A 24,156-nucleotide genomic window follows, 5' to 3' on the forward strand; every position below is an offset into this window, starting at 1 on the left:
TTAATTAAGATTGAGGCAGCCAGGATCAGGCAGGGCTCTAGAGGATGACAATGTAGCCAGGAAGGAACTGAAGAATGGACTGAGGTAAGTTAGAAGGGGGCATGGAAAAGCCTTGGCAGGTAGGATTAAGGAAAACCCAAGACATTCTACACTTGTGTGAAGCACAAGAGGATGGCCAGTGAGGGTAGGGTTGACCAGGGATAGTGGAGGGAACTTGTGCCTGTAGTTGGAGGAGGTAAGGGAGAATACTTTGCTTCAGTATTCACTAGTTTGAGGGGCCTTGTCATTTGTGAGGACAACGTGAAACAGGCTGATAGATTGAACAGGTTTTTGTTACGAAGGAGAATGTGCTGGATATTTTGAAAAACATGAGAATAAATAAATCCCCTGGGCCAGATGGGATAACCCAAGGTTACAACAGGCAGCAAGGGAAGAGATTGCTGCACCTATGGCGATGATCTTGGCATCCTCACTGTCCACTGGAATAGTTCCAGATGATTGGAGGGTGGCAAATGTTATTTCCTTTTTCAAGAAAGGGAATAGGGATAACCCTGGAAATTACAGACTGGTCAGTCTTATGTTGGTGGTGGGCAAATTATTGGAGAAGATTCTGAGAGACAGCATTTACAATTATTTGAAAAGCATAGTTTGATTAGAAATAGTCATCATGGTTTTGTGAGTGGCAGGTCATGCCCCACAAGCCTTATTGAATTATTTGAGGATGCGATAAAACACATTGAAGGTAGAGCAGTGGATGTGGTGTTGTTACATGGATTTTAGCAAGGCATTTGATAAGGTTCCCCATGGTAGGCTAATTCAGGAAGTAATGAGGCATGGGATGCAGGGAAATTTGGCTGTTGGATGCAGGAATGGCTGGCCCATAGAAGACAGAGAGTGGTAGTAGGTGGAAAGTAATCAGCCTGAAGCTTAGTGACCAGTGGTGTTCCACAGAGATCTACTCTGGGATATCTGCCCTTTGTGATTTTTATAAACAACTTGGATGAGGAAATGGGAGGGCAGCTTAGTAAGGTTACTGACACAAAGGTTGGTAGAGTGGTGGGTAATGTGGAGGGCTGTTGTAGGTTGTAACAGGGCATTGACAGGATGCAGAACTGGGCTGATAAGTGGCAGATGGAGTTCAACCTGGACACGTGTGAAGTGATTCATTTTGGAAGGTCGATTACAGGGTTAAATGCAGCATTCTTGGCGGTGTGGAGGAACGAAAGGATCTTGGAGTCCACATGCATAGATGTTTCAAAGTTGCCATCCAAGTTGATAGGGTTGTTAAGAAAAGCATTTGGTGTGTTGGCTTTTCATTAGCAGTGGGATTGAGTTTAAGAGCTGTGAGGTTATACTGCAGGCCTGTAGAACCCTGGTTAGACCACACTTGGAATGTTGTGTTCAGTACTGATCACATCATTATAAGAAGAATGTGGAAGCTTCAGAGAGGGTGCAGAGGAGATTTATCAGGATGCTGCCTGGACTGGAGGGCGTGTCTTTTGGAGAAAGGTTGAGGGGGCTCAGGTTTGTCTCATTGGAGCGAAAAAGGATGAGACGTGACTTGATAGAGATGTGCAATAATGACAAGCATAGAGTGAATACCTTTTCCCAGGGTAGAAATGGCTATCACAGGAGGGCATAATTTTAAGGTGATAACAGGAAGGTTTAAACGAGATGTTACAGGTTGGATCTTTACACAAAGTGTTGGATGCATGGAAAACAGTGCCAGCAGTGATAGATACATTAGGACATTTAAGTGATTCTTGGATAGGCACATGTATGATAGCAAAATGTAGGTTAGTTTGATCTTAAAGTAAGATAAAAGGTCAGTGTAACATCAAGAGTCTAAGGGCCTGTATGGTGCTGTATTTCCTATGTTCTGTGTTATAACTGCTATTGTATTCACATTTGTAATATATTATAATCAGAGGTATCAAATGACAGGACGTTTTGCAGTTGCAATTAACTTGCTGTGTTGAAAATGTCTTCTGCAAACCACTGTAAGCACATGTAGTGAATATATGCAGATTATTCAAAGTTGTATTTTTTTAAATTTTGAGAAAAGTGTGACTGGAATGTAAGAACAAAAGTGTGATTCTGGGCACAGTTCCACAATATACTGTCTTAATGTGAGGAGGGACTGAGCTGACATCTGGTATCGTATCTTGTGAATGGAAAGAAATTGGAGCAAGAATTGTTCCTGTGTGAATTTGGGCCAAAACTGCAGTGATGTGTGGATTCGGTTTGTCCCATGTTGGAAGCTTGTGTTGCATGATCTGAATAAAGCACACGAGACACAAAGTAAAATTTGAGAGAAAAATATTTAGTTCAGAAGGTGCTATAACAGTATTTTCTGATTTATTTACAGACTGCTTGATCCACAAACGAACACCGAAATAGCAAACTATCCAATCTATAAAATCCTTTTCTGTGTCCGAGGACATGATGGTACTTCTGAGAGTGATTGCTTTGCCTTCACTGAAAGTCACTACAATGCAGAAATTTTCAGAATTCATGTCTTTCGATGTGAAATACAAGAAGCAGTAAGCCTTAAGTTTTCATACATTTTAGAAATGACAGATGTTATAAGTAACTTATTTATTAAAAGTACTGCAGTGGTGGATTAATTGAATAGGCGGTCAGTATTTGGAGGATATGCTTGAAATGTTTAGTAGAGAATTTTTTAAATTTGTGCTGGCCTTGATGTGAGAGGGTTGTTGGAGTTTATTTTTGGTATTTGAAATTGCCAAACTTACTTTCAAAACATAATGTGTTCAAATGTTATTACCATTATGTTCTTGTTATGGTCAGGTTATTAGTGGCAGGGCTCTCAACTGTTGGATTGATATTGCATTACAAATATTTTGTATCTTGGACACTTCTGTTAGAGTGAAGGGTAAGGCTGGGAGGAGTAGGGAATAATGGATGAATAAAGATATTTGGTCAAAAATAATGAAGCATAGGTTAGGTATAGGCAACTGGAATCAAGTGATTCTGCTGAAGAGTATAAGGAGTGTAGGGGCATTCTTAAGAGGCAAATCAGCAAGGTGGAAAGGGGATATGAGAAATCAGTGATCAGATAAGGTTAAGGGTACTCCAAAGAGATTCTAAAAGTACATTAAGAGCAACTAAGGAGAGAATAGGGCCCTCGAAAGATCAGCAAAAGATCGCCTGTATGGAACCACAGGAGCTGGGAGAGATACTAAACAAATATTTCACTTCATTATTTAGTGTGCCAAAAGACATGGAGGCTCGGTAACTTGTATAAATAAATATAGATGTCTTAAAAATAGTTCACATTACAAAAAATGAAGGTGCTGGGAGTCTTTTAAAAAAACCCCATAAAGATGGACAACTCTGAGAGCTGGTCAAGAGTATTCCAGGATGTTGTTTGGAAGCTAGGGAAGAAATTGCAGGACCTCTAGAAGGGATATTTATATCATCTATAGCCATGGATGAGTTGCCAGAGGACCTAATGGTGACTAATGTAGAGAGACCCCTAGGAACGATAGACTGGTGACTCTGACACCAGTGGTGGGTGGATTGTTGGAGAGTATTCAGAGAGCGAGGATTTATATGCATTTGGAGACACAAGCACTGACTCGTGTCAACATGTCTTTGTGCGTGGGAAATCATGTCTCAAGCTTGATTGAGATTTTGAGGACAGGACCAAAAAGATAGATGATGGCAGAGTGGTAGATGTTTCTACGTGGACTTTAGTAAGGCCTTTGATCAGGTTCTGCATGGTAGCTTGGTGAATAAAGTAAGGTCACATGAAATTCAGGGAGAACTTCCAATTGGATACAAAATTGGTTTGATGGGAGCAGACACAAGGTGGTGGTGGAGGGTTGTTTCTCAGACTAGATGCTTGTGACAAGTGGTGTTCCACAGGGTCCAATGTTGTTTGTCACTTTATATAAACAATTTGGATGAGAATTTAGGAGGCATGGTTAATAAGTTTGCAGATGACACTAAAATTGGTGGTGTAGTGGGCAATGAAGGAGGTCTTCTAACGTTATATAGGAATCTTGATCTGTTGGGCTGATGGGCTGAGGAGTGGCAGGTTGAGTTTAATTTGGATAAATGTGAGGTGTTGTATTTTGGTAAGATGAACAAGGACAAGATTTCTACAGTAAATGCAGGTACAGTTAGAACATTGCCCCACAGAGAAACAGAGGTGTTCAAGAAAAAGTTCTTTGAAAGTTGCATCACAGGTAGACAGTAGTTAAGAAGGCATTTAGCACACTTGTTTAGATCATGGAGTTGGACTGTCTTGTTGCCTTTGTACAGGATGTTGGTAAGGCCACTATTGGAGTACTGTGTACAGTTCTGTTCGGTCTGCTATAGGAAGGATGTTATTAAATTGGGAGGGTTCAGAAGAGATTTACAAGGATATTGCTGGGGGAGGGTTTAAGTTATAAGGAGAGGTTGAATAAGCTTTGACTTGTTTCACTGGAGCGGAGGAGGTTGAAGGGTGATCTTCAAGGTTTATAAAATAATGAAGGGCATGGTTAAGGTGAATAGCAATGGTCTTTTTCCTAGGGTTAGGGAACTCAAAACTAGAAGGCATATTTTTTAAGGTGAGAGAAAGATTGAGGGGACCTGAGTGGCAGTGTTTTCACACACACTGGTTCAGATGTGGCATAACCTGCCAGAGGAAGTGGTAAATGCTGGTTCAGTTACAACATTTAAAGGGTATTTGAACAGATACATGAATAGGAAAGGTTTAGCGGGATGTGGGCCAAATGCAGGCAAGTGGGGCGAGTTTAGTTTGGGAAACTTGGTCAACATGGATGGTTTGGACTGAAGGGTGTGCTTCCGTGCTGTATGACTCTGAATGGATTTGTTTTAGTCTGTACTTGTTAAAATTTTGGGAATAGGAATTTACTATTGGAAATTTGGGATTCTAGAAATATTTCACTTAAAGTACTTATTGAAATTAGAGACTCAATTTTTGGAAATTATTCTATCCTGAACACAAGATTGCCTTCTTGTAGCTGATGTATTTTTTTCTCAATCAATTTTAGGTAAGTCGCATTCTCTACAGCTTTGCGACAGCCTTCCGACGGTCTGCAAAGCAGACTCCTCTCTCAGCCAATCCACCAACACTAACACCAGACAGTGATATATTCACATTTACTGTTTCACTGGAGATAAAAGAAGATGATGGCAAAGGATATTTCAGGTATTTTCCCAAGTTATAGTCAGAGTTTTAATCATAGGGATGTACAGCATGGAAACAGACCCTTCGATCCAACCCATTCATGCTGAATAGATATCCCAACCCAATCTAATCCCACCTGCCAGCACCTGGCCCATATCCGTCCAAACCCTTCCTATTCATATAACCATCCAAATGCCTCTTAAATGTTGCAATTGTACCCATATCATCCTCGGTGTGAAAAAGTTGCCCCATAGGTCGCTTTTTTATATCTTTCCCCTCTCTCCCTAAACCTATGCCCTCTAGTTCTGGACTCCCCAACCCCAGGGAAAAGACTTTGCCTATTTACCCTATCCATGCCCCTCATAATTTTGTAAACCTCTATAAGGTCACCCCTCATCCTCCAACGCTCCAGGGAAAACAGCCCCAGCCTGGCTCAAATCCTCCAACCCTGGCAACATCCTTGTAAATCTTTTCTGAACCCTTTCAAGTTTCAAAACATCTTTCTGATAGGAAGGAGACCAGAATTGCGCACAATATTCCAACAGTGGCCTAACCAATGTCCTGTACAGCCACAACATGACCTCCCAATTCCTGTACTCAATACTCTGACCTTTTGGGATTTTGCCTGTTAAAGAAAAGTGGTCTTTTTTTCCCCTCTGAATAAATAAGCTTAATTGATTACTAAATAAAGGTTTTCCAAAATTATGGAAGGTTTGATAAAGTGAACGCACAGAAAATGTTTCTTCTTGTGGGAGAGCCTAATTAAGAGGGCATCCAACAATGATTGTCACCAAAGAATCAAGTGGAAATCTGGAAGAAACTTCATTGGCTAAGGAGTATGGAGCATTCTATAAGACCATAAGACATAGGAGTGGAAGTAAGGCCATTCGGCTCATCGAGTCCACTCCGCCATTCAATCATGACATGGGCATTTCAACTTCACTTACCAGCGATCTCCCCGTATCCCTTAATTCCTCGAGACAACAAGAATCTATCAGTCTCTGTCTTGAAGACATTTAGCGTCCTGGCCTCCACTGCACCCTGTGGCAATGAATTCCACAGGCCCACCACTCTCTGGCTGAAGAAATGTCTCCGCATTTCTGTTCTGAATTTACCCCCTCTAATTCTAAGGCTGTGTCCACGGGTCCTAGTCTCCTCACCTAATGGAAACAATTTCCTAGCATCCACCCTTTCCAAGCCATGTATTATCTTGTACGTCTCTATTAAGTCTCCCCTTAATCTTCTAAACTCCAATGAATACAATCCCAGGATCCTCAGCCGTTCCTCATAAGTTAGACCTACCATTCCAGGGATCATCCGTGTGAATCTCCGCTGGACCCGCTCCAGTGTCAGTATGTCTTCCTGAAGTGTGGGGACCAAAACTGGACACAGTACTCCAAATGGGGCCTAACCAGAGTTTTATAAAGTCTCAGTAGCACATCGCTGCTTTTATATTCCAACCCTCTTGAGATAAGTGACAACATTGCATTCGCTTTCTTAATCACGGACTCAACCTGCATGTTTACCTTTAGAGAATCCTCGACTAGCACTCCCAGATCCCTTTGTACTTTGGCTTTATGAATTTTCTCACCATTTAGAAAGTAGTCTATACTTTTACTCTTTTTGCCAAAGTGCAAGACCTCACATTTGCTCACGTTGAATTCCATCAGCCATTTCCTGGACCACTCTCCCAAACTGTCTAGATCCTTCTGTAGCCTCCCCACTTCCTCAGTACTACCTGCCTGTCCACCTAACTTCGTATCATCTGCAAACTTTGCTAGACTGCCCCCAGTCCCTTCATCCAGATCAGTAATATATAATGCGAAAAGCTGTGGCCCCAACACTGAACCCTGAGGGACACCACTCGTCACCGGCTGCCATTCTGAAAAAGACCCTTTTATCCCAACTCTCTGCCTTCTACCAGACAGCCAATCCTCAATCCATCCCAGTAGCTCACCTCGAACACCATGGGCCCTCACCTTGCTCAGCAGCCTCCCGTGTGGCACCTTATCAAATGCCTTTTGAAAGTCTAGATAGACCACATCCACTGGGTTTCCCTGGTCTAACCTACTTGTCACCTCTTCAAAGAATTCCAACAGGTTTGTCAGGCATGACCTCCACTTACTAAATCCATATTGACTTGTTCTAATCAGACTCTGCTTTAAGAATTTAGAAACCTCATCCTTAATGATGGATTCTAGAATTTTACCAATAACCGAGGTTAGGCTAATTGGCCTATAATTTTCCATCTTTTGTCTTGATCCTTTCTTGAACAAGGGGGTTACAACAGCGATCTTCCAATCATCCGGGACCTTCCCTGACTCCAGTGACTCTTGAAAGATCTCAACCAATGCCTCCGCTATTTCCTCAGCCGCCTCTCTCATTTCTATCATTTCTAATATTACTGGCTAGCCTACCTTCATATTTGATCCTCTCCTTTCTTATTACTCTCTTTGTTATCCTCTGTTTGTTTTTGTAGCCTTCCCAATCTTCTGATTTCCCACTGCTCTTGGCCACTTTAAAGGATCTCTCTTTTTCTTTAATACATTTCCTGACTTCCTTTGTCAGCCATGGTTGTCTAATCCCTCCCCGGATAATCTTTCTTTTCTTGGGGATGAACCTCTGTACAGTGTCCTCAATTATACCCACAAACTCCTGCCATTTTTGCTCTACTGTCTTCCCCGCTAGCCTCTGCTTCCAGTCTATTTTCATCAGTTCCTCTCTCATGCCCTCATAATTACCTTTATTTAACTGGAACACCATTACATCCGATTTTGCCTTCTCTCTTTCAAACTCCAGACTGAACTCTACCATATTATGATCGCTACTTCCTAAGGGTTCCCTTACTTTAAGATCTTTTATAGAGTCTGGTTCATTGCAAAGCACTAGGTCCAGAATAGCCTGCTCCCTTGTGGACTCCATGACAAGCTGTTCCAAAAAGCCATCCTGTAAGCGTTCCATGAATTCCCTTTCTTTGGATCCACTAGCAACATTATTTACCCAGTCCACCTGCATATTGAAGTCTCCCATGATCAATGTGACCTTGCCTTTCTGACATGCCTTCTCTATTTCTCTATTCTAGCACATTGATTGGATAAAATTAGTAGAATAGTTGAATATAGGAGATAACTTTTCAGCTTAAGTTGCGACCATGACCTGCTAAGTTGTCATCTTGCTGAAGGGCAAAATATTATCATTGTCTCTATTTTAATAAGTTATAGAAGTAGTTCTTTTGAAAAATATTGAAAAGGATCTTTTAATTTTTTTGGGAGACAGAATCATAGAATCTCTACCGTATGGAAGCAAGACATTTGGCCCATTTAGTCCACACTGTACCTCCTGAAGAGCATCCCATCCAGACACACACCCTACCCTGTAACCTTGTATTTATCATGGCTAACCCGCTTAGCTTGCACCAAGGTCAATTTAGCACAGCCAATCAACCTAACCTGCATATCTTTGGACTATGGGTGGAATCCTATGCAGATACTGGGAGAATGTGCAAAGTCCACATAGTCACCCGAGTCTGGAATTGACTGGTTCTCTGGAGCTGTGAGGCAAGTGCTAATCACTGAGCCAACATGCAGCCCTAATTTATGATTTTAAGATGAGTGTTCATACTATAGGATAATGTATTTTACTTTTTAAAATAGGTACGTGTACATCTGTACTTGGTGTCACAAGATCAATATTTCACATTTTAGGACTATTTGTCTGTGCAGCAGCATAGCCTAACTGAAACTGCCAAGTCACATTTTAATGTACTGTATGACATTTCTGTTTTGCACAGCAAGGAGACCCCCATCATATTTTTTTTCTGTGGTGCAACATATTGAATTATGAACTTGCTGAATTTCATTGCATGAATTACCCAAATGAATTGATTTTTTTATTTGGATTTTTCTTGACAGTGCAGTCCCCAAAGATAAGGATAAGCAGTGTTTCAGACTTCGGCAAGGAGTGGAAAAAAAGATTGTGATCTATGTGCAGCAATCGTCAAACAAGGAACTTGTCATTGAAAGGTATCAGATCTTACCTGAAAAATAGGAAAAGGTGATAATTAGATAAGTAGCTTAATTTTTGAATTGCACTGTTGTCCCAAATATGATTGAGTCCGTTTTTGTGCTTTGTTTTAAATTTCTAGTGAGAAATAGCTTTAAAAATCTTCATTATCAGCTGTGTTGTGAAGTGAAATCTGTATATGTCCAAAACATTGAATGAATTTCAAATGATTCAATGTTAGTTTGAGCATATTTCGAAGTTTTAAGATGAGAACGCAACAATAATTTTCTCCCCTTTCCCATCTCATAGGTAGATCCCAATGTCCACTACTTCAGTAATTATTTTTCCATTTTTACTTTGGTCTTCACTCCTATGAGCATGGCGGTTATGCTGAATTTGTGTAAGGCATTAGTTTAGCCTCCGCTGCAGTATCATGTCCGTTCCAGGTGCCTCATTCTCGGAAGCATGTGAATGCATTAGATTATTCTTGAAGTTTTATGCAATGAATCTCAAGAATGAGTTTCAGTTGTGAAAATAGGTTGAAGAAGTTGGACTTCCTCTCCTTGGAGGGTGATAAGAGAAGATCTGATATTAATATACAATCGTGAGGGGCCTGGGCAGAGAAAAACAAACATAGTATGAGAAGAGAGTGCTAACTTGTTAGATCATTATTACTGTGGAGATGAAACCAGAACTGTTAACCTTCAGTCTAAGTTCTTGTCCAGGCAGGTAATTGCTGTTTGGTCAGGCTGTTGCCATGGCAATGCAGCGGAGATTGTGTCTGTCATTCCATTTTCCATTTAAAAAGGTGCAGTGTATGTATGAATTCCTTTTGCCTTTATGCTGTATAAACTTGTGCTGCTTTTTCCAAGTCTGTTTCTTGAGTCCTTATCATGGTAAGTACATGATGAAAGGACTTAGCTCTTTATCTACTTTTAGCAGTGCTTAAATTCTATGCCACCAGACTAGATTCAAAATTTGCTCCTATAATCGAACACCTTGACCTAAATATTCACGTTATCTAAACTTCCCTGTTAATTGTAAAATAACAGACTTTCCGATCTAAGCCATAGATTGCCCATAAGCTTACTCTGAGTACCTCAGTGTTTTGTACATAGGTTTGAATAATTGTATGACTGTTTCTTGCAACCAAACACAATTGAAAAGGCAGCACCTTGTGTGATTTAGTATGTAAAAACAAGGACTGCAGATGCTGGAAGCCTGGTGCTCCTTGGATGCTGCCTGAACTGCTGTGCTTTACCAGCACCACTCTAATCTAGAACCTTGTGTGATTTGTCTTTTTTTTCAATGGTTTTCTGTGGATGTTGGGCAGCTTTCTGACTCAATATAGTGTCCTGTGTGATGACCTAAGAGGTTGTAACAAAAAACAAATAAACAGCAAACTGAAACAGCACGCACAATAAAGGGCTGAACTTTTGTGGTGAAGGGCCAGAGCTGCTTGTTTGCTAAATTGAAGGCTACTTTTTTTTGTGTGAATGTTTGGACTGGCTGCCACTGAGTCAAACTTGGTGTAGTGCCCACTGAAGGTAATCATCATGTGTTTAACAAGATGGAACGGTTCTTCACCCGATCAGAAAACCCTCTTCAACAATCAAAATCCTCACTGAGGCAGTGTCTAACCAAGAATTATAAACTACATTCAAATCTTGTACCAATTAGGTAGTCAGGATTTGGAAGAATTATTCAAACCCATGTACACAACATTGAGATATTGGAAGTAGAAAATGCAGATGCTGGAGATCAGAGTTGAGAATGTGGTGCTGGAAAAGCACTGCAGGTCAGGCAGCATCCAAGGAGCAGGCAAATCGAAATTTAGGATATAAACCCTTCATCAGGAATGGGCTTATGCCCAAAACATTGATTCTTCTGCTCCTCGGATGCTGCCTGACCTGTGCTTTTCCAGCACCACACTCTCTCCATTGAGATATTGGAAGTAAACTACATCTGTAGGGCTTCTGGGCATTCTCGGATTTAGTTATGAACGTTTGCCATTTTTACAATTAACAGGAACATTTAGATAACATGAGCATTTGGGTCAGGGTGCTTGGCTATTGGAGCAAAATCCAAAGCTAGTTTGGTGGCACAGAACTTAAGCACTGCCAAAAGGAGAAAAGCATTTGAGTCATTTCATCTTGCATTCGTCAGGTCTAGGGACACAAGAAACAGACTTGGGGGGAAGAAAGGAACAAACTTTTACAGTATGTATGAGAGAGATAAGAGGTAACAAAAATAAATAAAAATAAATGTTTTTATAAATCTCTAATACTAACAGCCTTAAGGAATCAAAGTCCACGAAATTACATTTTAGGTTGTTTGTGATTATGATTTCTTATACTGTTAACAATTCACTCGCATCTAAATGCAGCAACGTGAACTATTCCGACCTGTTTGCTGAGTAAGTGCCACAACTTTGTGCACACAAGGATTTTGATGTTGAGTCTGTGATGAGCTACACTCTGTAATGGAGGTGAGAGTTCTTTGGACTGCAGCATTGGTGTTTGATTAATCAGCACAAATTTTGGGCTGCAAATATAAGCTTTTGCTAAATATAATTGCTCTTCTCTCTTGTTCCATGGTATTACTGTGTTGCTGGTTAAAGCACAGCAGGTCAGGCAGCATCTAAGGAACAGGAAATTCGACGTTTCGGGCCAGAGCCCTTCATCAGGAACCTTCCTGATGAAGGGCTCTGGCCCGAAACGTCGAATTTCCTGTTCCTTGGATGCTGCCTGACCTGCTGTGCTTTAACCAGCAACACATTTTCAGCTCTGATCTCCAGCATCTGCAGACCTCACTTTTTACTCCATGGTGTTACCACAATGCTGGTTAATTACCTTTTGTATCTTTTTTGGGTCTGGCAGCTGGTTTTGCAGTTAATGCTTTTCCTGCTGCTAATCTTCCCCATTTATTCAAGGTGTGGGCATGTATCAGTACACTGGCTTTCCATGTACCATGAATAGGTTTATTTGAAGCCAGCAAATCCTCGTGTGAGAGTAGAAACCAGGTTCTTATAATTCAGAACAATACAAGCTGCACCATTTAGACTCTGGGTTTAAAGATAAAATGCAGAATCAGGTCTTGCACTAGAGGGAAAATAAACTAGTATCAAAGTGACATGGAACATAGAATGTTACAGCGTAGTACAGGCCCTTCAGCCCTTGATGTTGCGCCAACCTGCGAAAACAATCTGATGCCCATCTAACCTACACCGTTCCATTATTACCCTTATGTATGTCCAATGCCCATTTAAATGTCTTACTGTTGTCGGCAGGCAGTTCCACTCGCCTACTAATGACAAAAAAAGTTTTGATTATAAATTGTCTTTGATAAATTAGTTCCTTTTCCTCCAGAAGTTTTCACATTCTCTGTGGATTAAATTTATTGTCGTCTTCAATCTGCTGTCACACTCACATTAAATGGACTCTTGTGGCTGCCATTAAAATTTCTGCTGAGGCTGTCCTTTGGTCGACCAACTGAGCATTGAAATTGTGGCGATGAGTTTATTTCTATACTGGCTTTGCTAAGAGGAGACTATAAAGAGCTGTGTATTGTGCATGGTCTTATAGTTTATGTACCTGTCCCTGCAGGGGCAGCATGGTGGCTCAGGGGTTAGCACTGCTGCCTCACAGCACCAGGGACATTGGTTCAATTTCCGCCTCAGGCGACTGTCTGTGTGGAGTTTGCAGATTCTCCCCATGTCAGCGTGGGTTTCCTCCGGGTGCTCCTGTGTCCTCTCACAATCCAAGGGCCTGCAGGTCAGATGAATTGGCCATACTAAATTGCCCGTAGTGTTAGGTGCATTAGTCAGGGGTAAATATAGGGTGGGGGAATGGGTCTAGGTGGGTAACTCTTTGGATGGTCAGACTTGTTGTGCCGAAAGGGCCTGTTTCCATACTGTAGGTAATCTAATCTAAGCTCCAAATTTGACATGTTTCTTCCTATATGGATAAACAAGACCACTAAAAGAATATAGGGGCATGCAAGAATTTGAGGTAATCGAGTTAGCCACAATTTAATTGAATAGTGGAGCTGGCTCGAGGGGCTGAGTAGTTGTAGTCCAGGTCCTAATTTGGATGTTTGGCTTGGTTCTTTGAAATAATATTTTGTGTAGAGGAAATAGCCAGCTCTTAAGAAAATCTGTAGTTGGTGTACATCAGAAAGTGTTTATATTCAGAGTGTGCTGCTTTAAAAATTTAGCATTCAATTAATTTAACATTCATTTGAATTGAATTTATCCATCTACATTGATCTGTTAAAATCATCAGTTTCCAATGAAGTTCAATGTTATTGCAATAAAAATATAGAGGGCAGTGTAGTACTACTGAAAACCAGTGAACTTGGCTATTTTGGTTCACTGGTTTTAAGTACTGCTAAACTTGTAGTGACTCAGAGATTTCAGAATTTATCAAACAAGCTGTCAGTATAAAAATGTCACTCAATTATCATGATTGTAGAAGTCCAAGTTCTAATTCAACTATCTCCTCTAAATTTACGTTGTTCCCTACCTAATAAAATTTCTCATGGACTACTTGGTTTTGTTTCTTGAATGCAACAATTGACTCATCAACATTTGTAACAATACTTTCTTTTTTGTAACAGTTTTTTGCAGGGAATGTTTCTTCTACTTGTACTGCTATTATAGGTCCTGCTTATGTCTATTCACAAATTATCCTACCAAATCATTGCATTTTTAAACCCATGTTGGATGTCTATTAATCTTCTCAGCACTGTTCATTCAATTTGTTTGCATACGTCCAATTTTGAAGTATCTTCACATTATGGTTGGTATTGGAATCAATCTACAATGTTAATTTTGCAATAACTTTAGCTAATGTGTCGATTAGCCAAATTGCACATTATTGTGTTTAAAATGAGAATTTGCACTGTAAAACAGAGGGCCATGTTTTTAAGAATAGAGCACTGCAAATGAGTAGGAGCAGAGTAAAATGGATGTTATAATGTTTAATTGCATTCATAACTTTATCAATGTTTTCAGTTATGTTCTCTCATCAGGTGCTTTGGCCTTCTTCTCAGTCCTGGCAAAGACGTACGAAACAGTGATATGCATCTTCTGGATTTGGTAAGATATTCACAATCCTTGGCCTTTTATAAGCAGCATTTATTTCAATTTTAATTTCTGAATTCTGGTTGGCTCCATTGCCCGGGTGGCCGTTTGGTGATGCCAACATGGGTTCAGTTCCTGAACTGCTGAAGTTACCTCCTTGAAGGATTTTTCTTCTCAATTTTTCCAGTCATCTGAGGCATGGTGAACCCCAGATTAAAGACTACTACCAGATGTCCCCCTCGACCCTCCACTCCCCCTGCCCCTTTTCCATGACCTGCAAAATTGCACAACTGTTCTTAACCAGACTTCTCAAATAACAAATCTTAAGTTGATAACTTAAACGAAAATTTGCAATTTATCATTAACTTGAACAGAACACAGATGGACCACAAGGCAATCTAATGAATATCTATGATCTAAGCCCAGTCTTGATCACCAGCCCCACTCGCATACCAACACAGATGCAGTTAAGGAATACATTTTTTAAAAATACAACAATTCTACTTTACCAGTTTGATGAATATTTCAATGATAGAAACTAAGCCGTCATGAAACCTTGCTTGAATTCTGAAGTCACGAGCAATGCAAACAGCTTCTGCAGACCTTCAGAGTATTCCTGATTTTACAGCCACTTTCACCATATTCTAGTTAAGATTGCAGATGTTCAGCTAAGAGTATTAATTCCCATACTGGCAGACTTGATTTGTTATAGTTGTGCTCTCTAGTTAAAGTAGAGTTGTCACTAGTCTGCCTGAACTCCTGATATCCTTTTACTTTCGTGGTGTTTCAGTAGCTGTTATGGCAAAAAAAAAATCACATTTAAAAATAAATAAATTGCAACAAAATCTGCTTGTGTTCAAATTGTTATCTGCTGAAATTGACTTTTTATAATATGAATAATGGTTTCATTAACAAGTCAAAATTATACTTGTTAACAAATACCTAACTTATTTTATAAGAGAAGCATTAAGACCAGTCCTGTTTTGTTTTATATATAATGTTTTGCAGGAATCCATGGGCAAAAGCTCAGATGGTAAATCCTACATAATTACTGGAAGCTGGAACCCCAACACACCACACTTTCAAGCTGTAAATGAAGAAACACCAAAAGGTAATAAAATGGTCTTGCCTTATAGATGCAAAGTGAAAGGTTAATGTTAAACGTGCTGCCTTCTGGAATGCCTGCATCTTTTTACATCTTCATGACCAAGCTACTAGATTTAGGACTCCAGATCCTGCAGAAATGCAGACTAGTTTTTGCCTGCTTGTTTGCTATATTATTGTTTCAAAGTTAGTTTTGCATCCAAAAATGTTTGAAAGAAGTTGAAACTTAGTCACCACAGAGTTCAACTTTTGTTTTCATTATAGTTTGAAAGGGGGAATAATGTAAATGTATGTTTGTGACAATATGTTGCACTTTATAAGCATTTGTTTTTGAGGGATTAACATGGTACAGAACTTCAGAGAAGGGTAATCAGGCAAAATATTTGACATCGTGCAATTCTGGTCTCCTATTGGAAGGATGTTGTGAAACTTGAAAGGGTTCAGAAAAGATTTACGAGGATGTTACCAGGGTTGGATTTTTAAGCTATAGAGAGAGGCTGAATAGCCTGGGGCTGTTTTCCCTGGACTGTCGGAGGTTGAGGGGTGACTTTGTAGAGGTTTACAAAATCATGAAGGGCATGGATAGGGTAAATAGGCAAAGTCTTTTCCCTGGGGTTGGGGAGTCTAGAACTAGAGGACATAGGTTTCGGGTGAGAGGGGAAAGATATAAAAGAGACCTACGGGGCAACTTTTTTTTATACAGGGTGGTACGTGTATGGAATGAGCTGCTAGAGGAAATAGTAGAGGCTGGTACAATTACAACATTTAAAAGGCATTTGGGGGGATCCAAGATGGCGGCGACCCAGCAAGACTGAGTCCACAGTGCTCTACCCAAAACTTGGGAAAAGTGGGCTATCCACCCCCACCACACTCACTAAACCATTTATAATAGTTGTTAACCTTAAATAGTTACCTATTAGTACATTTAAATAGTCTAATACTAGCTGGAAAATGAGTAAAGGGAAGGGAACAGGCGGCTCTAAGAAAGCAGGGACCCCTCCCCCACCCTCTCCCTCTTCAGCTGCAACAAAGGTGTCTTCAGCTACTTCAGGAGATTTACCAATGAAGATGAGCTTTGAGGAGATGTTTGTCAGGTGGGAGGCGAAGATTGATGCTTTTATCGATGAGTCTCGGCAGAGCAGAGAAGCACTATCAGCCGAGCTGCAGAAGCAGGGCAGAGACATTCAGGAATTGGAGTGCCGAGTCAGAGAGGTGGAGTCGAAGGCCGCAGCCTCAGAGACTGGGATAAAATCAACAGCCGACCACATCCGTTTTCTCAAGAATCGAGTCCAGAACCTAGAAAACCACATTGATGACCTCGAAAATCGATGTCGTAGAAAAAATATTTGGTTGTTGGGCCTTCCCGAGCAGGAAGAGGGAGGCCAGCTGACAGCATTCTTAGAGCATTGGCTGCCACAACTTTTAAATCTGCAGGCTGGATCAGGCCAGGTAAGGGTAGAATGGGCCTACCGGGTCACAGTACGTGGGCCCGGCTCAACCCAGCGCCCACGCCCGGTCCTGTTCCAGCTGCAGAGCTATAGGGAGAGGCAGATGCTCCTGGAAGCCTCAAGAAATCTGGGAAAAGATCCCCAAGCTATGACCCACAAAGGATCCAGGATCATGCTGTTTCAGGACTTCTCCCCAGCTTTGGTCCGAAAGAGGAAGGCATTCGATGAGGCGAAGAAGCGTTTAAGGGACTTAAATATCCAGTACTCCTTACGATATCCAGCGACGCTGCGCCTTAGCCACGAAGGATCCATATATAACTTCGGATCACCGGAGAAGGCTAAGGAATTCTTGGACTCTCTTAAATAAGCTGTAAGAGATTGTGGACGCTGGTCTGCCTTTCCCATTATTTTGGTTTACATCCCTTCATCTTTTCTTATCTTTCCCCCTATGTGTGTATGTATATATATATATGTTGGGGCGTTTGGTTAATGTTGATGGGGGGAGGTGGTTACCTTATTCTATTTTACTTCTGTTTTTAGGAGCGGGGTTGTTTTTCTTTCCCCTGTTATTTTGTGGTATTATATTTAAGTATTACGTGTTGAGATTGTAATCTTATAGTTATATATGGTATTAATATTCCCAAATATATTTAGGTGTGGGTGGGGGTGGGGTGTTCACTGTTAACTCTAGCTTTATATTATATTTGAATTCTCCTCATTTTATTGAGGAACACCTGGGTCAAGGGTGGGGCACTGGTTGGAAGAGGGTAAGATGGACTGTGGGAGAGGAAGTGACGCTCCCTGGGAACAAGGGAGAAAATCTCCAATTCGGAATGTTTTATATTTTTTATACTTAGAAAGAGTTTTTTGTTATATTGTTTTGAGTGTATCAGAGAATCTTTACTTTTGTAAATCTTGTATGCTCCATGCTCGGGATGTTCTAGATAGGGTTTCCCCTCCCGAGGGGTCTCGGATCTGTCCAGATGATTATGGCTGAACAGTCGGTTAAGTGGTGCACCTGGAATGTCAGGGGGAGTAATTCACCAGTTAAAAGGAAGAAAATATTATCAAATCTTAAGAAGGAGAGAGTTGATATAGCTCTCCTACAGGAGACACACCTGTCGGATAAAGAACACTTAAAATTACGACAGGGCGGATTTGATCAGGCCTTTTTTTCCTCTTTTAATTCAAAAAGCAGGGGAGTCGTTATCCTTGTCCGGAAGAACTTCCCTTTGAAAATTCTAAATCAGATAAAAGACGAATCTGGACGATATATTTTGATTAAAGCCCTCATAAATGGAGAGGAATATGGGATCTTAAATGTATACTGCCCCCCGGCACACCCCTTTAAATTCATAACGGAAGCTTTTTCAAAACTGATGGCCTTTGGTGCCCGTCATACAATTATAGGGGGAGACTTTAATTGTATTATGGATCCGGAAATAGACAGGATTCCCAAGAGTGCCGCTGGAGTATCTCCCAGATCTAGACAACTGGCGGATCTGAATAAAGAATTAGGATTGGTAGATGTATGGAGATGTCTCCATCCACAGGGTAGAGATTTTTCTTTCTACTCTAATCCACATAAATGTCACACAAGAATTGATATGTTTTTTGCCCCATCGATTTTTCTAAACTCTATAGCAACCTGTAAAATAGGTACTATAGCAATCTCTGACCATGCCGCTGTATACATGGAAACTAAGGTAAAGAACAATGGGACATCCGCTCGGCATTGGCGTATGGACCCCTTCCTGATAAAAGATAGCAAATTTTTAAAGTACTTCTCCCAAGAACTTAAAACTTTTTTAGAAATTAATACTGGTACGGCTAGCAATCCGTCAATGATGTGGGAGACCATCAAAGCTTATGCACGAGGTTTGATCATCTCCTATTCAGCGACCCAGAGGAAAATGAAGGGAGAGCAACAGCGTCTGCTCGAAGCTCGCCTAAAAGCAGCCGAAACAGCATACGCTGATAGACCTTCTATCACAAAATTGCAGAGGATTACAGCTCTTAGGACAGCTTTAAACACCGCGCTTACTCAAACGGCTAAAAGGGAAATATTATTTGCGAAACAAAGATTATATGAATATGGCGACAAACCGGGTAGATACTTAGCATTTCTTGCAAAGAAAAAGAAAGCCCCTCAAACTATTCCGACCATCAAGGAAAGTACAGGTACCCTGACTCATGATCATAAAAAGATCAATGCGACCTTTAAAGAATTTTATTCTGAACTATATAGATCGCAGGATTGTGAAGATAGGATTAGGAGGATGCAGTCATTTTTTAAAAATTTGACCTTCCCGGGCCTGACTCCGGAACAGGTGTCGGCCCTAAATACCCCTTTAACAGTCCAAGAAATACTTGAGGCAATTAGGCAACTTCAGAGCGGAAAAGCACCGGGCCCGGATGGTTTTCAAGCTGAATTCTATAAAGAATTTACAGGAATATTGGTTGACCCACTTATGGATATGTATAATTTTGCGCATAGTCAGGTCTGTCTCCCGCCCACGCTGAAAGAAGCAAATATTTCTCTTATCCTCAAAAAAGGAAAAGACCCAGAAGATTGTGCATCTTACAGACCAATATCCTTACTAAATGTAGACTTTAAAATTCTCTCAAAAATGTTAGCACTAAGACTAGAAAGGGTACTGCCATATATTATAAAGGAGGACCAGACGGGATTTATTAAGGGCCGCAGATCATCCAATAATATCAGAAGGGTCTTGAATATGATCCAAGCCTGTCATCAGGGAAAGATACCAGGAGTAGTAATTTCATTGGATGCGGAAAAGGCATTTGATAGGGTTGAATGGTCATATTTATTTTACACATTGGAAAGGTTTGGCGTTGGACAGGTGTTTACCAAATGGGTTTCAACATTGTATAATGACCCCAAAGCAGCTGTTATTACTAATGGGTTAAGATCGGATGGCTTCAGTGTGGGTAGGGGCTGCCGTCAAGGATGTCCTCTCTCATCATTGTTGTTTACACTGATAATCGAACCATTAGCAGAAGCCATCCGGACTGATCCTAATATAACGGCCCCGAGGATTGGTACAGGTAAACACAAAATTACCCTCTATGCAGATGACGTTCTCTTATTCCTCAGTAATCCTTTAATGTCAGTGCCTCGTCTAATTCAAGTTATTAATACATTTAGTGCATTCTCAGGCTATAAAATTAATTTTTCAAAATCGGAAGCCATGCCAATGGGTGGTCTGGCTATGATACCCCACTTAATGGACGGATCCCCTTTTCCCTTCCGTTGGTCCCTGGAGGGCTTCTTATATTTAGGTATTTTTATCACGCCAGTATTTGATCAGCTGTATAGGGCTAATTTTGTACAATTAATGGAAAGGATAAGGCAGGACCTCCAGCGATGGAGAGACCTTCCGACTTCCTGGCTAGGGAGAATAGCATTAATTAAAATGAATGTTCTGCCCCGTCTCTTATATCCTATGAGAATGCTCCCGCTGATGCTGCCAAGGCTAGCCCTACGTAAATTATATGGCTGGTTGGGCTCCTTTATTTGGAACCATAGACGGCCCCTTATTAAGCTGAAGAAGCTACAGCTTCCACAGGCAAGGGGAGGACTGGACTTCCCAGACTTTAGGAAATATCAGTTAAGCTCCCTACTAAGTTACATAGCTGATTGGGTTTCATCTGATCCACAATCAATTTGGCTGGATATCGAAGCCTCCCAAGTAAAATACCCACTTATTAACCTTTTATTTTCAGATAAGAGGAAAATCATTACAGACCACTGTAAAAATCCCATAATATTAAACACAATTAAGGCCTGGAATATAATGCGGCAAAATGAGGGTAACTCACATAAAACATCCCCCCATGCACCAATAGTAGGCGCATGGGGATTCCAACCGGGGATTACAGATGCCACCTTTAAACTCTGGAGATCCAGGGGCATCTCATGCTTAGGGGACCTATTTAAAGATGGGATCCTGATGTCCTTTGAGCAGCTGCGTCTGAAATTCGGAATACCTAATGGGGATCTCTTTCGATACTTCCAAGTTCGAGATTATATACAGAGGAAGACTACATTAATAGATAGTCTTTATAAATCAGACAGAGAATGTAATGTCTTACGACCAGCGGGGGCATCCTCCGTTAGTACTATATACCATTTGCTACATGAAGGAGTCTCAGGAGATATGGATGACCTGCTTAAAACATGGGAGCAGGACTTGGGGCTAGAAATCTCTGAGGATATGTGGAATGACATTTGGGAAAATGCTAGAAGAATTGCTATCTGTAACAGAACTCAGGCTATCCAACTAAAGATACTTCATAGGGCCCATATAGCTCCGGCTCGACTGGCAAAATTTAAGGCAGGAGCATCTCCAATGTGTCCCAAATGCAAAATAGAGGTGGGTACTCTTGTACATTGTCTGTGGACTTGTCAGAAAATCCGCAGATACTGGACTAAAGTGGCAAATACCCTGACAGAAATTTTAGGAACGGAAATTAGGGTGGACCCTGTTTCTCTCCTTTTGGGCTTTTCGAACCTCTCATCTCTGGATATGCATGGGAAGAGACTATTTTCTATTCTCTCTTTCTGTGCAAGGAAAAATATTTTGGTGAACTGGGTGGCTGAGGGCCCCCTGGACTTTCAAATTGGCACAGATTAATTATGGAATATATCCCCCTTGACTTCCTCACAAATATGGTGCACCGAAAGACTGAATTATTTTATAAAATATGGCAGCCCTTTTTGAATTATATAAATGCAGATATTTCGGCTATCCTAACAAGGGCTTTTATTTAGTGAAGATTTCAGACCGGGCTGCTCCGGGGCCCCTTGGGAGAGGAATCCTGCGCGAATACGGGTTTTATTATATTTGATGTTTATACATTCCGAGCATGTAAGAGACTTAGGTATACACTCTGGTTAGTTATAGGTTAGATTAGTAGAAAGTTGAGTTTTTTGTTCCTTTCTTTTTTCGTTTCTTTTTTTTCTTTTTTTGTTTTCTTTCTTTCTCTTTTCTTTGTTAAATTATGACTATTGTATATATGATTTAATTGTACATCAATGTTTGTATTTGAGAGTTTTGTTTATTTTTGTAAATTTGCAAAAATGTTAAATTTCAATAAAAATATCTACAAAAAAAAGGCATTTGGATGGATACATGAATAGGAAGGTTTGGAGGGATATGGGCTGGTTGCTGGCATTTGGGCACTGATAGATAAAAGACATCAAGCAAAAGGGCAATTGAACAAGACTCTGTGTGCATTAAATGCATTCAGCAAAGTTTAGATTAAGTTCAAGTTTACAGAGAATGCACTATGGAAGACCAGTGAGATCATTAATGTAAAAATAGAGGGACAGCTCATAATGTGTGATCTGACATTTCTGATGGCCTTGTGAAATGGAGAACATAGACCATTACAGAACAGTACAGGCCCTTCGCCTCTCGATGTTGTGCCCACCTGTGGAGCCAATTTGAAGTCTGTCTCTCCTATACTATTCCATTTTCATCCATACGTTTACCCAATGACCATTTAAACCCTTTCGGGTCGGCGAGTCTACTACTATTGCAGGCAGTGCATTCCACTCCCCTACTATTGAGTAAAGAAGCTACGTCTGATATCAGTCCTATATTTATCATCCCTCAATTTAAAACCATATCCCCTTGTGCTAGCCATCACTATCCGAGGAAAAAGGCTCTCACTGTCTAACCTATCTAACCCTCTGATTATCTTCTATGTCCGAATTAAGTTTCCTTTCAACCTTCTTCTCTCTAACAAAAACAGCCTCAAGTCCCTCAGCCTTTCCTCAGACGACCTTCCCTCCATATCAGGCAACATCCTAGTAAATCGCCTCTGAACTCTTTGCAAAGCTTCCACATCCTCCTTGTAATGTGGTGACCAGAACTGTATGCAATGCTCTCAAGTGTGGCTCCACCAGAGTTTTGTACAGCTGCAGCATGACCTCATGGCTCCAAAACTCAATCCCTCTACCAATAAAAGCTAATTCACCATATGCCTCCACATGGGTGGCAATGTTCAGGGATCTATGTGCATGGACACAGCGATCTCTCTGCTTATCTACACTACCAAGAACCTTACCATTAGCCCAGTACTTTTTATTTGTGTTGCTCCTTCCAAAATGAATCACCTCTCACTTTTCTGCCTTAACCTCCATTTGCCACCTCTCAGCTCAACTCTGCAGCTTACCTATGTCCCTCTGTAACCTGCAACATCCTTCACACTTTCCAGAATTGCTCATACCTCCTCTTTATTAATCTAATCCCGTCTAGTCTAGTAGCCTGTATCTCAGTCTTCTCCTCAACAACATTTTTTTTCCAGTGTGAATACTGACACAAAATATTTATTTAGCACCTCTGCTATTTCCTTGGACATTAGCACAACTTCTCACTACAATCCTTGATTGGAACTAAGCTTACTCTAGTCATTCTTTTATTCCTGATATACTTACAGAAAGCTTTAAGGTTTTTCTTGATCCTATCTGCCAACAATTTCTCATGTCCCCTACTGGGTCGTCTTAGTTCTGTCTTTAAGTCTTTCCTGGCTAACCTGTAATACTCAAGTGCCCTAACTGAGCCTTCATGTCTCATCCTAACATTAGCCGCCGCCTTTCTTTTGACAAGAGATTCAAGTTCTTTAGAAAACCACGGCTCCCTCACTCGACCACTTCCTCCCTTCCTGACAGGTACATACTTATCAAGGGCAGGCAGTAGCTGTTCCTTGAATAAGCTCTAAATTTCAATTGTGTCCATCCCCTGCAGTTTCCTTTCCCATCCTGTGCATGCTAAATCTTGCCTAATCATATCATAATTGCCTTTCTCCCAACAATTACTCTTGCCCTGCCGTATACACCTATCCCTTTCCATAGCTAAAGTTAACATACTCGAATTGTGGTCACTATCGCCAAAGTGCTCACCTACCTCCAAATCTAACACCTGGCTGGGTTCATTACCCAGAACAAAATTTAATGTGGCCTCGCTCCTTGTTGGCTTGTCTACATACTGTCAGGAAACCATCTTGTACACAATGGACAAAATCTGACCCACCTAAAGTACTCAAACTGTATATTTCCTGTCAAGATTTGGAAAATTGAAGTCCCCCATCGCAACTACCCTGTTACTCTTGCTCCTATCCAGAATTATCTTTGCTATCCTTTCCTCTACATCTCTGGCACTATTCGGAGGCCTATAGAAAACTCCCAGCAGGTGACTTCTCCTTTCCTATGTCTAACCTCAGCCCATACTACCTCAGTAGACAAGTCCTCAAACATCCTTTCTGCCTCTATAAAACTGTCCTTGACTAATAATGCCACACCTCCCTCCCTTTTACCATCTTCTCTG

General features: G+C 40.9%; 1 protein-coding gene across 3 annotated transcripts in view; it reads left to right on the forward strand.

The window, feature by feature from the left end:
* The window catches only part of LOC132825844 (rab GTPase-activating protein 1), a 182,319-nt gene that overhangs the window by 56,318 nt on the left and 101,845 nt on the right, over positions 1 to 24,156 (forward strand). For all 3 annotated transcript variants that reach the window (XM_060841384.1, XM_060841386.1, XM_060841385.1), the window contains 5 exons: positions 2,369 to 2,543; positions 5,028 to 5,185; positions 9,076 to 9,186; positions 14,198 to 14,264; positions 15,258 to 15,360. In XM_060841384.1, the coding sequence (XP_060697367.1) occupies positions 2,369 to 2,543; positions 5,028 to 5,185; positions 9,076 to 9,186; positions 14,198 to 14,264; positions 15,258 to 15,360 (614 nt within the window). The remainder of the gene's footprint in view (positions 1 to 2,368; positions 2,544 to 5,027; positions 5,186 to 9,075; positions 9,187 to 14,197; positions 14,265 to 15,257; positions 15,361 to 24,156) is intronic.

This window comes from Hemiscyllium ocellatum, chromosome 21 (genome assembly GCF_020745735.1).
Source record: "Hemiscyllium ocellatum isolate sHemOce1 chromosome 21, sHemOce1.pat.X.cur, whole genome shotgun sequence".
NCBI classification, from domain to species: Eukaryota; Metazoa; Chordata; class Chondrichthyes; order Orectolobiformes; family Hemiscylliidae; genus Hemiscyllium; species Hemiscyllium ocellatum.